The 19,108-nt window shown below is 41.3% G+C and overlaps 1 protein-coding gene across 1 annotated transcript in view; it reads right to left on the bottom strand.

The window, feature by feature from the left end:
• LOC136845361 (PRADC1-like protein) overlaps nucleotides 1-18,569 on the bottom strand; it is a 46,950-nt gene extending 28,381 nt beyond the window's left edge. The window contains exons 1-2 of the mRNA XM_067115634.1: nucleotides 18,347-18,569; nucleotides 2,582-2,715 (exon numbers count right to left, since the gene is read on the bottom strand). Of these exons, the coding sequence (XP_066971735.1) occupies nucleotides 2,582-2,715; nucleotides 18,347-18,434 (222 nt within the window). The 5' untranslated portion in view covers nucleotides 18,435-18,569. The remainder of the gene's footprint in view (nucleotides 1-2,581; nucleotides 2,716-18,346) is intronic.
• Nucleotides 18,570-19,108: the final 539 nt, after the last annotated feature.

Raw genomic sequence — 19,108 nt, forward strand, 5'->3', positions numbered from 1 at the left:
ATAAGCATTTTTAGGGGGCATTTTGTGTCTGCATTTTTGTGTCTGTATCAGAATAGGCAGTAATAAGCATTAATTGCTGTATTTTCATATTTTCGTGACTAAATGCATTCTTTGTAATAAAACTATTAAAATACTCGGTATGAGCATTTTTAGGGGGCATTTTGTGTCTGACGTATCAGAATAGGCAGTAATAAGCATTAATTGCTGTATTTTTCTAAACGCATTCTTTTAATAAAACTATTAAAATACTCGGGTATGAGCATTTTAGGGGGCATTTTGTGTCTGATCAGAATAGGCAGTAATAAGCATTAATTGCATTCATTCTTTGTAATAAAACTATTAAAATACTCGGGTATAAGCATTTTTAGGGGCATTTTGTGTCTGACGTATCAGAATAGGCAGTAATAAGCATTAATTGCTGTATTTTCATATTTTCGTGACTAAACGCATTCTTTGTAATAAAACTATTAAAATACTCGGGTATGAGCATTTTTAGGGGGGCATTTTGTGTCTGACGTATCAGAATAGGCAGTAATAAGCATTAATTGCTGTATTTTCATATTTTCGTGACTAAATGCATTCTTTGTAATAAAACTATTAAAATACTCGGGTATGAGCATTTTTAGGGGGCATTTTTTCTGACTTTATCAGAATAGGCAGTAATAAGCATTAATTGCTGTATTTTCATATTTTTCGTGACTAAACGCATTCTTTGTAATAAAACTATTAAAATACTCGGGTATGAGCATTTTTAGGGGGCATTTTTGTGTCTGACGATATCAGAATAGGCAGTAATAAGCATTAATTGCTGTATTTTCATATTTTCGTGACTAAAATTCTTTGTAATAAAACTATTAAAATACTCGGTATGAGCATTTTTAGGGGGCATTTTTGTCTAATCAAAACTAGCATTAAAATTTTCATATTTTTCGTGACTAAATGCATTCATTTTAAAATAGTATGAGCATTTTTAGGGGGCATTTTGTGTCTGACGTATCAGAATAGGCAGTAATAAGCATTAATTGCTGTATTTTCATATTTTCGTGACTAAACGCATTCTTTGTAATAAAACTATTAAAATACTCGGGTATGAGCATTTTTAGGGGGGCATTTTGTGTCTGACGTATCAGAATAGGCAGTAATAAGCATTAATTGCTGTATTTTCATATTTTCGTGACTAAACGCATTCTTTGTAATAAAACTATTAAAATACTCGGGTATGAGCATTTTTAGGGGGGCATTTTGTGTCTGACGTATCAGAATAGGCAGTAATAAGCATTAATTGCTGTATTTTCATATTTTCGTGACTAAACGCATTCTTTGTAATAAAACTATTAAAATACTCGGTATGAGCATTTTTAGGGGGCATTTTGTGTCTGACGTATCAGAATAGGCAGTAATAAGCATTAATTGCTGTATTTTCATATTTTCGTGACTAAATGCATTCTTTGTAATAAAACTATTAAAATACTCGGGTATGAGCATTTTTAGGGGGGCATTTTGTGTCTGACGTATCAGAATAGGCAGTAATAAGCATTAATTGCTGTATTTTCATATTTTCGTGACTAAACGCATTCTTTGTAATAAAACTATTAAAATACTCGGTATGAGCATTTTTAGGGGGCATTTTGTGTCTGACGTATCAGAATAGGCAGTAATAAGCATTAATTGCTGTATTTTCATATTTTCGTGACTAAACGCATTCTTTGTAATAAAACTATTAAAATACTCGGTATGAGCATTTTTAGGGGCATTTTGTGTCTGACGTATCAGAATAGGCAGTAATAAGCATTAATTGCTGTATTTTCATATTTTCGTGACTAAATGCATTCTTTGTAATAAAACTATTAAAATACTCGGGTATGAGCATTTTTAGGGGGCATTTGTGTCTGACGATATCAGAATAGGCAGTAATAAGCATTAATTGCTGTATTTTCATATTTTCGTGACTAAATGCATTCTTTGTAATAAAACTATTAAAATACTCGGGTATGAGCATTTTTAGGGGGGCATTTTGTGTCTGACGTATCAGAATAGGCAGTAATAAGCATTAATTGCTGTATTTTCATATTTTCGTGACTAAACGCATTCTTTGTAATAAAACTATTAAAATACTCGGGTATAAGCAATTTTAGGGGGGCATTTTGTGTCTGACGTATCAGAATAGGCAGTAATAAGCATTAATTGCTGTATTTTCATATTTTCGTGACTAAACGCATTCTTTGTAATAAAACTATTAAAATTCTCGGGTATAAGCATTTTTAGGGGGGCATTTTGTGTCTGACGTATCAGAATAGGCAGTTATAAGCATATTTTGTGAGGTGTCAAGTATTCGCGGATTTTAACTATTCGTGGAGGGTTGCGGTACTCACCCCAACAAATACCAGGGTCAACTGTAGTAGTTTCAGATACTGCCCTTGTGGTGGGTTATAAACACCTGATGGAAATCCTCTACAAAAGTAAGTCATTTACTTGGCTAATAGTGGACTGGGTTTTCAGTGCAAATAAGATATTCGTTTACTGTGTGAATACATTACACTACTTGTCAATACCTTACAGGGGTATAAGTTGTTCTACTTACGAAAGGAATACCAAAATCTCTCGCCCTACGTAAGCGATACGTGTAGCTCAGTTCTTCAGGATAAATGATTTCGAAAAAAAGGTCGTCTTCGATATAGTCATAAATAGTTGCTTCATTCCACGCTGGATTAGACCCTGCAATTAAACTGTATGTCAGTGACTCAAAAAACCATACCTGACTAAGATTATGGCATCAAACTGCCAATGTCCTCAATAATGAGAAACTACAGCATTTCAAATATTCATGAAAAACAATCTGAAAAATATAAAGGCCTTCAGAGGCTAACTGACTGTTGTAATTAAACAGGAATTAAGTGGCCATCACTAGCAAGATATATTAGTGCCTAGTATTCTACGAATAATTAGTGCTGGGAGCAAACAAAAAATCTTTCTTTTATACATAGAGCACTAAGAATGGAAGTATTACAAAAACTTCTTCAACTCAATAGCACTAAGAATGAAAGTCCTTAATAGTAAATATAACAATACAAATCATATATTTTCAAAAAGACCAGTGGACTCATAAAAGTCAAAGGCTACTTAAACAAATGACAATATCTGTGCCAAGAACTCTGTACAGAGGCTGATGACATCTACACCCCTACGCAAACTACGCCTTGTAGAGGCAACACACTAAGGTTCCCAAGAGTGGACAATAGCCCAACTAGTGCCAGATGGTTTAGGTAACAGAGCAGCCATCACAAAATGGATTGGTTGACCAAACATTAAGACACAGGTGTTGGATACAAGTTGCATCTTAGGCAGAAAATGTCATATTCCACCTTTTTCCACACATTTCCAGCTCTTTGGTTCCTGCCACTCAGACTCTCCCGAAGAGCTGTACTGTTATGAAAATTGATTTTTATAAGTAACTCACCAAGCAATTACATAGCTATAGTTTCGTAAGGACGGTATTGAGTGACATACTGGCTGGGTGTTGTCTGGTTTATTGGTGGCTCCTTACTGAACGAATGTACAGAATCTTCAAAGCTGCTATTGGCTAGTGCGAGACGCAAAGTAGTATCTACACACAGACCGGGCAAAACAGAGGTAGTGTTTCAGAAATCTGTTTGTCGACAGACGAAGAGATGGCGATTGTGAGAGACACAATAAACGTACAGTGATAAAACATATATCAATGGAAAGGCCAGGAAATTCCACAATGGCCAATTGCATGAGACTCAAGACAGATTAATGAATACGATGCAGTAGCGTAGTAAATGTGAAATGGCGAGATGTTTGGTGTCTTTACAAACAGAAACATACACGCAGTTTGATACAGAAGATTCGGTGGAACATTATGAGTACATGATTAGAATGCTTGCATGGCAATGCAAGTCGTGGTGATCGTACGTAAATCGAGACAACAATGGTTAGGGAGAAACAGACGGAAATATTGTAAGGTGGAAGTTGCGTTCCTTGAGAGAGAGAGAGAAAATGGGATACTCTTGTTTTTGTCTTGGATGACACACACACGTGTGCTTGAAAGAGACCGCGATTGGCGCGATGAGGTCTGCTTGAAAGAGACCGCGATCGGCGTGATAAGGTCTGCTTGAAAGAGACCGCGATCGGCGCAATGAGGTCTGCTTGAAAGAGACCACGATCGGCGTGATAAGGTCTGCTTGAAAGAGACCGCGATCGGCGCAATGAGGTCTGCTTGAAAGAGACGGCGATCGGCGCGATGAGGTCTGCTTGAAAGAGACCGCGATCGGCGCGATGAGGTCTGCTTGAAAGAGACCGCGATCGACGCGACGAGGTCTCTTACAGTTTCTAACTAGTACGACAGCTTAAACTCAAAATTTGCGGCAATGCTTCGACTCTTTAGTGCAGGTGACCAGCGATGGCCACCATTGGCAATACTAGGATCGACTTTGCAGGTAACCTCATTCTGTTTCTGTCGCCCTCGATGTGAGCATCGGATATTTGCGGCAGCTTTTTTCATCATTTGCCGGTTATCTAACTGGATTTCGATGATGTATTATCGCTGATTTCGAGTAACCTTCAAGCCTATACTTTCAGGAGCAGTATTTTGTTATTAAGATCTGATTCATGTTTATTATTTTTTGCAAATTGATTCATTTCTTCCTTGATTTCTGCTTAGTAAGTAGAAAATCTGCTACTAGTGATATTGAAGCAGTCACTGTCCACTTAGACTAGCTGGGCTGTAGACTGTTGGCCTGAGTAGAGATAACTTAGGCAGACTAGCATGAAGAGCAAAAGTTTTAGTTAAAATATTGGCTGACGAATGGTTGACCTTTCAATGAGTTGTGTAATAAGACACGTAAACAATGCATTCACTACCATATTTGCCGAGTGGTGTAATAAAATTTAAACACTGCATTCACTACAGGACCTATATTTTCGGTAAAGAAACACATATATCTCCAAGTCTCAAATAATGTTTGTTAGGAGTTGAGATTTGTCAGTATGACGGTACTCTGCGTACTTCAGAGAATTAATTAAACATCACCGTATTACAATTTCCTTTGCAGAGAACTGAAAGAGTATAAGGGCAGAACGTAGTAAGGACAGAAACTGTGCTTATTTTGGCTGCGCTGGGCTTTTGGAAGAATTGACGTTCTTGACAGCAAGAATCGGCTCCAAACGCCCAGGAGCGATCATCAACTCCCAATTTCTCACCTTACGAGCTACTAGCTTGCTTGATGCCCAGTTGCCTGGCACCACCTGAAACCTGGGAGCATCCAGCGCCTGGCACCAGCTAGCCCTCTCATTTTTTCTACTTGCACCCATGCCTGGCTCCCTCACTTCCTTCCCATGCCATTACCAGTCTTGTGTCTGGGTTCATTACCAGTCTTGTGTCTGTTGGTTAATGGAGGAGGTGTTAATCCCTTGATGTCCCTAGACAGAAACTCCCTAAACCTGGGAGGAGGCATACTGGAAGTCCAAGGGAGGTTGGGGGGTTACACACAGGTAGTCCCCCCAGGTTGAGCCTGTTGCTGGTCCCAGGTATCGACAGACAGTCCTGGAAAGGCGTCTTAGTGGATGTGTAGTGGAGGATAAGGCTATCCAGCCCTTACTGGGTCTCCTAAACCCAGTCCCAGTGAGACTCCCCTAAACCTGGGAGGAGGCATACTGGTGGTCCATGGGAGTCCGAAGGGGTTTTGCCCTTGGGTAGTTACTCCTCAGTCGATCCTCTTGTCCATAGGTCTCGACGGATAGCCACTGGAAAGGCATCCATAGGGATGTGCTTTCTTTGTCCTCTAGTGATGCAGATCCCAGTGCAGAACAGTTATGGATCCCAATGTGGACAAAAGGCACCAATGGTGTTTTTTCAGGATCCCAGTGTGGACAGATACGGATTCCAGTGTAGATTAGTGGTGTTGATGGTGCTTTCTGGGCATATATTGGCCTTTGAAGAGGCATATATTCCAGTTGTGGAGTGCCAGTACAGTAATTGGTACCAAACGCTCTTCCAATCTGACCGCCCAGCAGTGTCAGAGCGGACAGAGTCCGAGCATCCAACTGTATCCCAGTGCCCAGTGACCCAGCGCCCTGTGTCTGAGTGTCCAAGTGTCTGAGCGCCCTGTGTCTGACTGTCCAACTGCATCCAGAGAGTCCGGCGCCAGTGCCCTGAGTGTCATCCACCTGTCCGTGTGCCAGCTGTCAGGCATCTGGTACCAACCTGTGCCCAGTTCCCCTTTGGCTCAGCGCCTGACTTTTTAAGAGCCCAGTGTGCGCCAGTTCCGATTACCAGGGACCAAGTCTACCCAGAGATAAGGACATCTGTATCCGAGCTTTTGCTTGTACCCTCCTTTGGTTCTTTCCGATCATCCACCTGTCCTTTGTCTTTCCTCCTTAGTGCCAGCTGCCTTCTTCAGGTATCTGGTACCAATTTTCCTGATACCCAGAGCACTGGCTAGAGTCCATCGCCAGTTTTTTGGCTCCAGCCATAGAATCACTGACTTTTCAAGAACATGCTGTTGTTCTGCCTTGTGCCACCAGTTCAGTCTTTACATGAGGGACCAAGTCTACCGTTCTTCACAGATGTTGATGACTGCCGTACTCCACTTCCTGTTAGTAGTAAGGAAGCTATCCCCTCACGTCCTTAGTGCAGTTTCGCACTTTGTTGAATGACCGTAATTGGGCTCCAAACAGAGGAGAAGCACCTTGCACCTTCTCAGACCTGCTTTCCTGTGCAGCGCCGATTCCCAAACACCCGGGTCCATTCCTGAGCTCCTGGCACCAATTTCCTAGCACATGGTGCTGTCTACCGAGCACTGGCACCTGTTCTAGAGTGCTTGACAATATCTTTCCAGCGCTCAGATGTTGCGCCGAATGCCTTACTTCTGCTCACGGTACCCAGGCTTTTGCGGTTAAAGAATTCTTCAAGCCTTTCATAACTGTTCCAGATATTATTTTCCACCACAAACAGTTCCGGACGTTTTTGTTCTGTATGAAGGTGTCGCTGAAGTCCGCGCAAGGCATTATCAAGTTCAGTGATGTTGAGGCTGCATGGATATCGATGTATCCTCAAGGTTGTCTTAGAGTTCACAGAGTCAGCAGCTAGTCTGCAAGGTTGTCTGCGATTCTGAACATGGATCTACAAGCTTGCTCATTTCTCTGCGAGTCCACATGGTCGTCAGCGAAAGGCATGTCCCACAGCCCTTTTTCCCCTTTGATTGGACGACGAAGTTCAAATAGAGACGAACCAGACAGCCCCTTCCTTCAATCTTCATGGCTATTGAATGAAAACCCTCGAGACGCAGGAAGCCCCCTTCCTTGTCCCTGCCAGAATCGGGGAGCATCTCAGGCCCTTCTTAAGCCCACCTCAAGGAACTGTGCTTCGGCCTCTTTACAGCACAAGTCTATTACGGAGTCCTTGCTCCTCTTGTATGCGACTTCATTTTTTCAGGGTATGAATATCAGTCCTCACCTGGACGACTGACTTCTTCGATCCCCTTCGATGGAGGTGCTCGAAGGTTTTTTGATCTCAAGCCCACCTGGGGCAAGGAAACTCAGCCGGACACCTTTGTTTTTTCTCACACCCCTGAATCAAGTTGGAACTACAGTGGTAGCAGTCCGAACATTTGCTTTTGGAAGGGAAGGTCCTTCATCCTTGAGCCTAAACCTAGTTTCCAATGTCTCAGATCGAGGTTGGGAGCCCTCTTGAGGAACAGGGGATTATCCGGACGTGGTCCCTGGATGGACAGATCCTTCACTTCTTTCTCGTACAGCTAGAAGTTTTTCCTCTAAAGTTTATGCTTTTTGACCTTAGTACACTCCTGGGCTGTGGTAGCCATTCAGACAAGACCTACGTTCTAACGTACTTTTGTAAGCAGGAGCTGTCCCATGTCTCCCCCACCTCCAAATAGTAAGAATCCTTTTTTTCTGTGGACAGATCATCAAGTCTTCTAGTTACTCAGTTCGTTCAGGGAACTAAAGTCCTAGCAGACATACTGAGCTGTCAGAACCGTTGTCTTCATCATGGACCTTCAATCCCCTGGTTTCCAGGATCTGTGGAATCTATGGGGCAAGCCTTTTTCGAACCTGTTTGCCTGTTCCCAGTGTGTTTTATGTTTTTGCGAACTGCAATGGGCACATCTGGGAAAATTTCTGCATTTAATGGCTGTATGGCCATACTTGCAACAGTTCTTGCATTGCATGGGTTTGGGAACACAAGGTCTTAGTTCCCTGTTTAATCCCAGTATTTTAATTTTCAAGGGCAAGGTTTGGCCGCTGAACTTCATTTTTGCTATTTTGATAGATTTATTTTTGTCTTTTCTGCTTGGGACCTCATATAGTTCGCAGTCTTCAACACTGTTGTATCTTTTCTGTAATGAATCTACAAACATTGATTTGTTTTGTACACTGTTCATAGTATCATGCCTTGTAACGCTTATATTTATGTTCTCTACGTTTTTGATGTTTCGATAATTTTCTGTCTGGATTCTGGTCGTTGTTTCAACCAACCATTCCCTCTCCTTAATTTGTCTTATGCTCATCTCTTGCGATGACATCAGTTCAACAAGTAATTTTTCAATTTTAATGAGGATGTATCTTGGTCAGCTTGTAAATTCAAAAACTCCTGACCAGTTTGATTCTCCAAAAAGGGAATCAAAGTGAACCAAGGTTGAGTCAGGTATATATTTTCTTTTGTTTGTTCTTTTAGGCCCAAAGGGCCCATGGTTGAAAAGTTTGAACTATTTTTTGTTCCTTTTTTTGATAAGGCTCAAAGGAGAATGGTTCCATGGTAACAGTGCCAGGTCCTTTTTTTATGGGGACACCTTTTTCTCACATGGGTTGCCAACATTCGGAGAATTTTCAATCTCCAAGGTGGGTGCAGAGGTCGTCATCTGTGCCAAAACAGTATCATCAGAGGGCCCAGGAGTACTTGACTCTTTATTGTTACTATTCATAAAGATCGAATAAAAAAAATAATAGTAATAAACCTGAAAACTAAAAAGATGCCATTAGCCTTTCATGGGGTTTATCCTTCCACTAATGGCACAAGTGAGAGCCGACTCCCAAATGTCCGCCCCCTACCCTACCCCACAGGGGATGGCACAATTGGAGTGGCCCAAGTGTAAGCCAAACCTGCTTGCTAGGACCGAGAGTATTACGAGAATACAATCATCCCCACCTTAATCGTATTATGGGCAAACTGGATAGAATGCCAAGAGTCCTATCCCCAGAGCCAGACCCCCCTGGAATCCACGGCCCAGCCCCCAGAATAGTTCCGCCATTGAGATATCAATCTGATATCTCTCAGGTCTGAACATTATCAGGTAACTGATGATCCTACCACAGTTCTCACTATTTAGCTTCGCATATAAACCCAACCCCAGCTATGATATCTTTTCCTATTTAAGAGGCCCAATAAATTTTAGCAATAGTGGAAAATTCCACAAAATTAGTCCAAAGAAATGTGTAATAGCATGTAAGACTCTTGGACTCAAACCTGGGAACAAATTCCTGGGGTTCAAGAGGCACCCCCTCACCACCTCAAGGTGGTCCCACTTCGAGGGGGGGGAGAACCCCTGGAATACTTAATAATACACCCAATAATTGAAAAAAAAGTATACCTTAGTTTTTTACAGGTATTATTTTATAAAATACACATTATGAAATTGTAACTTACATTTTTGAAAAGAGCTCTTCATTCTCATTAATTTGAACCCATAAACACTATTCATGCAAATGACAAATAAAAAAATTAGAAAATTTACAACTTATAAGGTAAGCCCTCCTCCATAGCTAATGGCAAAATTGTAACCAGTCAACACCGTTGGTGAAGTTATATTGGTATTTTAAGGTTCTTTTTAGTGCCCTATTATTTTAGTCATTTTTGCATGAAAAACTCAAAATGGTTTTTCGTGCAAAAATGGCTGGCTGGAGTCTTATTGGCAACTTGTAAAATTTTACCACCATTTTGATAAAAACCATTTTGAGTTTTTCATGCAAAAATGACTAGGAAATAATAGGGCACTAAAAGAACCTTAAAATACCAATATAACTTCAACGGGTGTTGACATTATATGGAGGGAGGGTATTCTTACCTTATAATGAATTTTCTAATTTTTTATTTGTCACCATAGTGTTTATGGGGTTCAAAATAATGAAATTCTTTTCAAAAATGTAAACATAGTGTGTATTGGCAACTCAGTTTTCAGACCACTGAGCTGATTAACAGCTCTCCTAGGCTGGGTGAAGGATTAGACTTATTTTACGTGGCTAAGAACCAACTGGTTACTTAGCAACGGGAACTACAGCTTATTGTGGAATCGAACCCATTATAGCGAGAAATGAATTTCTATCACCAGAAATAAATTCTCTAACTCAGCCGGCCAGGAATTGAACTCCGGCCCATCAAGTGACAGTCCGAGCTCTACTGACTCGTCAAGGTGGTTCCACTGAGGGGGAGAAGAATACTTAATAATACACCCAATAATTGAAATCTTAGCACGAGAGAATAGGGAAGTTTTAGACGAAGAAGAGGATGGTTTCTGGGGAAATAAACAAGTAGTGATGGTTATGAAAAGGAAGAAACATCAGAAAAAGGGGAAGTCTGTAAAGGAGTCAGGAATGGAATTGGAGAAAACACTTTTGCTGAGTTGTGAGTTGTCTGATGAAAGTTTGGTAGGTGGCAAGTATGATTTCAAAGGATTTGTTTGGGATACAGAAGGGATTGAATTAATAGCTACAAAGACAGCTATTGACATAGGGATTGGAGTTAACTAACGCTGAAGATACCTCCAGTACCTGTAGTTTTCCACTGACAGAAGAGGTGGAGAAGGTGAGTGTAGGTGTAAATGTGAATGAAGAAGAGTTGGGAGTGACTGGAAGTGTGATTGGGGGGATTCCCAGTGATCTGGACTGGTGGAAGAGAGTGTGGAAGAGGTGTTGATCGTGTTGTCGGGTATTCGGGAGACGGGGCCGACCTCAAGCCCAGAAAGTCTAACTGGTCTGAGTCCAGAAGTACAGGACAGAGTGAATGAAGGAGACAGAGACCGTGGACCCGCAGTCAGGGCCTGGTTGCAGAGTGCGAATGGCTAGCAAAGAGAGGTTTTTAGTGTGAGAAGGACAAAGGGGCTTACCTTCTCTGGTAAGGGGGAATGTGGTAGCTATTTTTTTTAATACAATAAGGGGAAAATAAGTTTACTTCTTTACTACGGGGGAATGTAATGGGTTTGAAAAACAAAAGAAAAAGTAATGGGCTGTGTTGAAATAGGGTTTTGTATAAAGAGAGACTGATATGTATTTTTGAAACAAGTTGGTGTGATATTTTTTTACTTCTATTGATTTATTTTTTGTTGCTATGTTTTTTATTTTTATTTTTGTGTGTGTTACAGGAGTCTGCTATTGAACAATGTGTGTAGATATGTGACTTCTCTCCCTCACAAAAACCTATGCTTAAAAAATCACAGTAGATGCACGTGACTTCAGTGTATAAGCGAATCCCACAGGAAAATGACAGGCAGAAGTTCAGTACCAAGCGCTTTCACGTTTATTAACGCATCGTCGGGGCACGAATGAGACACAGATATAAAGGTCACAAAGTAAACAAAAAAGAACAAGAATAACCAGATGGTCAGTTGTCAAAGGGTAATAAACAGAAAGATAATCCAGGGTAATCCGGGATCAAGTTGGAACATAAACTGAACCCAAGACCAAACAAAAAGAAATACTACAGTTTAGGCTTACAAAATCCTAAACTTTAGTATTTATTTTTGTTTGGTTTTGGGTTCAAACTTCTGCCTGTCATTTTCCTGTGGGATTCGTTTATATAAAAACCTATTTTATTTCTGGTGATGGAAATTCATTTCTCGGTATAATGCGGTTCGGATTCCACAATAAGCTGTAGGTCCCGTTGCTAGGTAACCAATTGGTTCTTAGCCACGTAAAATAAGTCTAATCCTTCGGGCCAGCCTTAGGAGAGCTGTTAATCAGCTCAGTGGTCTGGTTAAACTAAGGTATACTTAACTTTCACCTGAACCGGAAAAAGCTTTACCTGGGATAAGGAATGGACGTTGGCAACTACCAAAGCAGTCGAACAGTTGGTGAGACCGAGCCATTTTCAAGTTCCACAGAGTGAAAGTTATTATGTCAGTTATTTAAGACAGTGATTGTCCTAAATGGAATGGGGATTATAGAAAGTGCTTAAATACAGGCAGTCCCCAGTTTACGACGAGTCCGGCTTACGACATTCTGAGGTTACGATGCTTTTCAAATATATTCATCAGAAATTATTTCCCGGTTTACAACGCATGTTCCGGGGTTACGACGCGCCGTACTCCAATCCGACGGAAGAAATATGGCTCCAAAATGGCAGAATAATAAAAATTTGGAGGTTCTTTTGATGAAAAACTCAATAAAAATTCAGTTTACGTCATTTCTCAATACACCCAAAGCATTAAAAGTAAGGATTTCTTAGGATTTTTGACGATTTTCAACAATTTTTCGGTTTACGACGCGGCAGAAAAACGTAACCCCCGTCGTAAACCAGGGACTTCCTGTATCTGTAGGCTGATTCTATTGTGAATGAGACCTCAGATTCTCGTTTGAAAGGAGCGAAGGGCTCGTGTAGAAAAAGACTGCATGAAGAAATTCCAAAGGAATATCTGCCCTCAGCTCGGATGGCATAGCTGAAATAAACTCCGTAGTGATCCCCTAAATTGTGTGTTGACTTTGTGGCTATCTTAGATTATTCTGAGATGAAGTGCTGGGAAAGATAAGGAACCCGAATCTGATATACGCCAGAGTTGGATTATTTGTTGATAATGTTTTGACTGTTGATAGTATTTAGTTAGGCTAAATTAAGTATAGGAGGATTGTTTTGGTAAACTTTAGTGGTCAGTAGGAAATAGGTTAGGTTAAGTACTGAGAGATGATAATTGCTAAACTGCAGCAAATGTAAATGAAATTAGGATAAGGTTCCGTTTGAAGGTCTTCAGGCCACTGTAATATTAAGGTTAATAAATTAGGTTAATAATAATCTGGCGCTGTGTTAGGCTAAGTTTGGGTTTGTACGATGAAAGACGGTTTGTGTGAATTGATTGTTCAGTTTTTGTTGTCGTGATGTTTTCTTATGATGTTTATTTTGTGTTTTTGTTATGAATGTCTGATGTAAGTTTTCATGTTTTTTTTTTTTTTACTTGCAGTTTGCTTGAGAGTGGTAGAGTAGACTCCCCTTCACCTGAATGCCCATAGTGCTTGGACTGAAAGAACTTGCTTGAGAAACAGTGAGGAAACAAGGTCTTTATTTCCCTTCTGAATGCTTGCAATGCTTTTGCAGCAAGTATTATTGACAAATTAGTTGTGTTAACCAGAGGCTGACTTATTCAAGTTTGCAGCAGAAAATGATAATACAAGACCCTATAAACTGATTGTTATAGATTTGTTCCAAGGAAATCAAAAACTGAGAGAGGAATCACAGTGTGAATCAGGTTAGAGTGAAGTTGCGTGCAGAATTCTACTTAAAGAAAAGCACGTTTGGTTCTCAAATGATCTTTGTTGGAGAATCCCAGGTAGACTTTGAAGATTGATCTTTCAAGCATTGGATGTTGTTTCCATTTTGAGGATTAAGAAATAAAATTAGATTAGGTTCTTAAAATTTTTGGGCAAACACTATAATAAGTTAGGTTAAGGAACTACGGATAAGTTTTGGTGATCTATAGTATTAAGTTAGGCTAAGTTTAAGTATGGGAAGATTGTTCTGGTAAATATTAAAAAGTAGGAAATAAGTGTAATGTTAAGGAAATAAATTAGGTTAAGGAAAATCAGAGTTTAATTTAATAACCTCCACAACTGTTCCCATCATACTGCTCCAATTGTGTACTATAAAGAGAAAACCCCTACAATATCTCTGAAAGTACAGGGGCGCCCTCGGTATTTACGTAAAGGGCTGCCGGAAGAGACGCATTACCACTCGGTTACGCTACTCCAGTTACGCCCTTGGCCGTCAAACCCAAGACACAGGCAGGGAACGACGGCTTATGCAAGGTTATCACAAATCGTGGGTTTGTATTAATAAATATCAAACACACGTATATATAAACAAAAATACAGAAAGATCCCACCGGGATAATAAGAGCTTAATGACAGCCAGGCAGAGAGAACGAAAACACGTCAGCAACGCATGACTGCCGAAAGCAAAATGGAATGTTGACATCCGGGCAGGCGGGTATCCCCGCCTACCTGGCGGTAGTTACTGCCTAACTACCTTGCTCAAGAGTTTAACGGCCGTTTCCAGCCTACGCCTGAAAGTAATTCCTAATGTGAAGGACCGAGGGTTTGTATATTGTACCGGAACAAACACGGTGCTTTTGTCCGCACTGCGGGAGTGAGTGCCGCCTCGACCTGCAGAAGAGGGCATTTAGGTGCGACAGAACCTGCGGTGCAGTGCAGAAGAAGGGCCGGAAGAGGTGCAGTTTTTACCAGTCGCTGTTCCAGAAACCCTGCTTTTCTGGTTCCCGCCTCGGCGTTGAGACAGTTCTCTTTTTTTTTTGCTTTATATAGGTATCAAACTGGTTCTCTTACGCCGCTGCTAGATCAAAACTTAACTTGAGCGACGTTGCCATTAATGACTGGTTTAGTTTCGCGCGTGAGGTAATAATCAACTGGCGTGTAAAGCAAAACAGGAGGATTGGTGGACCCGGCACGACTGTCGAAATTGATGAAGCAAAGTTCGGCAGGGTAGTTGAGGGCCAGTGGGTGTTTGGCCCTATTTGTAGGGAAACCCAGGACTTTTTCATTGTGCCTATGGAAGACAGGAGTGCCGCCACTTTAGTGGCCATAATTAAAGAATTCATTTTGCCCGGCACGACTGTCATCTCAGACTGCTGGAAGGCCTACGACTGCCTCGGGACTGAAGGCTACACCCACATGATGGCCAACCACTCCAACTTCGTCAACCTGGAAACCGGTGCCCACACAAACACCACTGAGAGGAGGTGGCGGGAACTCAGAGCCAGCACCCCCAGGTACGGCAGGAGGAAGTACAATTTTGTAGGCTACCTGGCTGTAGCTCATTTTAAGATTCACTTCCTCGACCCCAACACCAGGTCCCACGCATTTTTAAAAGCAGTGACTGATCTCTACCCTCCCGGTCCCTAAGATAAGGTCACTTATTCCTGTTGATGTTAACTTTTTTTTATCTGCAAATTATTTTTTCCTGCCAGGTTGCTCCTTCCATCCAGCACGAAGGGCCTCCCTGCTCTTGTTTTTCCCTTGGAAACTGGTTTTTTCCCCACTTTTACGGCTCCTGGTAAAGTTGGTGAAGTTTATTTGTCAGCCATATATACTCTTTGTCCCCATCCCAGTTACCGGGCAGTGTTCCCCCCCCCGCAGTGTTACGCTTCTACCCGGACCCGTTCCCGACGCGTTTCTTGTTTGCGCAACCTACCTCCCACCCCCTCCTGCACCACTCCCCACTTAGCCCCTCTTTTAGGGCACGTGAGGAGGAATTTCTCCCTCCCTGCCTCGTTACCCCCTTTCAGCTGCTCGCTCCCCCTTTTGCGTATGGCTCCCTCTCGTTTTTCCCCCTCAGCCAGTGCCCCCTTAACGTAAACATGTCCGCTCCAGTACAGGTAGTGCTCGAGTTACGATAATTCGACTTACGATAATTCACTTTTACGATGGGATTAGCAATTAATATCGATACGACAATATTTTGAAAATACGTATTTTTAAATTTCGCGGGCGACTGGCGCAGGCAACAACGTACAATCAGGCAGCATACGATTATGCGATACGTTGGCCCGAGAGGCTGGAATAGGTACTGTACATTAATTCAATGAGCTGACCTCACTTGCTCGTTGTGTCGGAAGTTAAAATAGGTCAGTGTTCGTTTTGCAATTTTTGTGCGTTTGTAAATACAGGTAGTGCATGAGTGATGATAATTCATCTTACGATAATTCGAGCTTCTGCGATGGAGTTAGCAATTAATACCGGTACGACAATACTTAGAAAATATTTTAAATTTCGAGCAGGCACAGGCAACAGCGCATACACTACAATTGCCGTAGAATCAGGCAGCAAGAGAGACCAACTTACAATAGACCAATTTCTTTTTCTCCATCTCTTTATTCCATCTTCTAGTTAAAAAAAGTAAGAGAATAATAAAAGCATTGTTAGTAACCTTATACTCTTGAAAATCGATTACAGCCGTAAACAACCGAACGAGACTGTTGTTTCGCTAATAACCGAATCGGATAACAACTGTTTTGCTTGTATTTCAACCATCGTACGGTTAAACAATTATCGTAGTTATGTTAAAAATGACGTTAGATACTGATATGTTTTTACACTACCCTTATCCGCTTTGGAGAAAAGATCGGCAAGGAAATATACTGCTGTAGTAAATTTAAGCTGCAAGTTGTAGCTGACGCTGAGAAAAGAATGTTCAAGCTGCTAATGACTATAAATTATCGTACATTGGCAACATGGATGAAACTCGACCGCAAATAATATTGGAAAGTATTTTAATCAAAACTACTGGACATGAAAGAACACATATTACTGCTGTTTTCACGCCGATAAAAGATACATACGAAAAGCTCATAGTATGATGATGAAATCAAGAGAAAATAGCGAACGGAATCTTGGTTTTTTTTTTTTTTTACACAAAACAAACGGCCAGCCGCCAACGTCATCTACTAACGAAAAAAATGGCTAAAATAATTTCACGAGACATATTTAAGTTATATTTCGGCATAAAAACACTTCGTATAACGAAAAATACATATGTCCCTTATAAATAAAGTATCTAGAGATTCATTTACGCTAACTAGAGGCAAGAAATGCCCTCTGAACCGAGTTAAATGCATCGAAATAAAGACCGCGTGATCGACTCAGAAACCAAAACATTTGATCGCTATGATCGGAATTTATAATGCAAAAGCAATAAGAATATTTACGATTGGATACAGTGTAGTAAAGCATAACTTTTTAAAAGATCCATGGAAAAGACGCACATTCGTTATTTTGATGTTTGTATAATACGGCGGTGTTATGTGAAAATGGAATACAGTATAATGTAGGCTAGGCTACCAGTATATGATATACACGAAAGTGCAGGCCAGGTCTTGTTTGTTATTCAATTTCTCTTTATACTGACTTATCATGTCAGTCTGCATTGAACCTGCAGAATTAGCTGACACTAATAATTACTATACCATATATGTATAAAGTATACTGTGTAGTGTAGGCTAGGCTACCATATATGTATAGATGGTACTGATTACCTTAGTGTAGGCTAGGCCATATTCGAGTTACGATTTTTTCAACAAACGATGGGTTTTTTGGAACCTAACCCCATCGTAAGTAGGGGAATACCTGTACTCTGTTTTCCCCCCACCCAAAACCCCGGATTCCCACAGTCCCCCTTTACTGTTGAGTAGAGTTAGGGGGCAAATGACACTTGGCCGCCAACAAACAAGCTCGCGTCCGTTATCAGAAGCCGTAAAAGCGGAGAAAAAACCAGTTTCCAAGGTAAAAACAGGCGCGGAGCTAATACTTGGAATTACCTACATCTGTTTGGAACGGTTCATGGTAGAACTGTATAGTAGCCCCGCGGCGCACTATAACTTGACTTTTTCTACAGTTTTTTGGTTGATAATTATGAATTTACCTTTAATTTTTGGTGCTCAAGTGTAATTAACCTGTAATTAACCCCAGAAGTCCATCCAAGAAGGGGTTTCCATATGCGATCATCACAAGACAGAGCACGGGTACGTCTGTTTCCGAACGGTTCATATCCCGTCCGGCAAGTGTAATAACTTGTTAATGTATGGGTACCCCTGAGCCAGTACTAAACACGGCGAAGAGACATTCAATTTGGCCGACAGCAAAGAAATGCACCGCCAGTATCAGGACCCCTAAAAGTGTAGAAAAAAACAGTTTAAATGTAAAAACAGGTGCAATGTATGGGTACCGGGCCCCCGGGCCAGTACTAAACACGGCGAAGGGACATTCCATTTGGCCGACAACAAAGAAATGCACCGCCAGTATCAGGACCCCTAAAAGTGTAGAAAAAAACAGTTTAAAAGGTAAAAACAGTTTTGGAGTTAATATATAGAATTACCGACATAACAGGAAAATCAACCGCCATAATCTCGCTCCCCGGGGGCTTAAGAATTACCCCGGGGGGGGAATACGACCCCACCAGACCTTCCCCTTACCTAACCAACCCTCGGACACCACCCCCTAACCTCGGGCGAGGGCGCTCCGCCCCCCTTGAACCTCCCATAACAGCCCTCCTCCCCCCAAAAAAAAAACAAAAGCAGAACAGGTCTTGTACAGGTCTTACACAGGGGGTCGTCGAAGCAATTCACGGCGGAGGGGGTCGCCAGAAGACACTGAAGGATGACGACCACAACATACAGCGGTCGCAACATGTCGCCAGCTTCCTAAATGCGTCCCGTCCACTCAATTCCGGGGCACCATGACATGGCGGACTCCAAATTCCCACAAGACAGCTGCCACGGGACCGACCGACCTGCCAGCATAGTAGTGGGTCGTCTGAGGAGGAGTAGTAGTAGGAGGAGGAAGGGGGTCGCCTTTGGAACGGCTCCCCCCGTTCGTTCCTTTCCTCCTTTTTTGTTTTAAGTTGTTGTCTCTTTAATGCCACAAATCTTTTATGGATTGATTATGGAATTTAGGTCTTGGAGACCAGGCGCCTGGACCCACCAGGATTATTCAGAGGCGTAATGGAGGTGATATATATAATTTAATGATTCGATTCCCATTTTCAAATTCTTTCGTTAGATCCTGCAAATAGAAGGATGTTAGCTATCAATTCCTCTCTATTTTCCTGAGAGATATGGCTGCTTTTGATATCTATATCTATTTCTAATCCTATTTTTAAATTCTTTCGTTAGATCTGCAAATAGAAGGATGTTAGCTATCAATTCCTCTCTATTTTCTTGAGAGATATGGCTGCTGTTGATATCTGTATCTATTTCTAATCCTATTTTTAAATTCTTTCGTTAGATCTGCAAATAGAAGGATGTTAGCTATCAATTCCTCTTTATTTTCTTGAGAGATATGCCAGCTGCTGATATCTATATCT

The sequence above is a fragment of the Macrobrachium rosenbergii genome, chromosome 13 (assembly GCF_040412425.1).
Source record: "Macrobrachium rosenbergii isolate ZJJX-2024 chromosome 13, ASM4041242v1, whole genome shotgun sequence".
NCBI lineage: Eukaryota > Metazoa > Arthropoda > Malacostraca > Decapoda > Palaemonidae > Macrobrachium > Macrobrachium rosenbergii.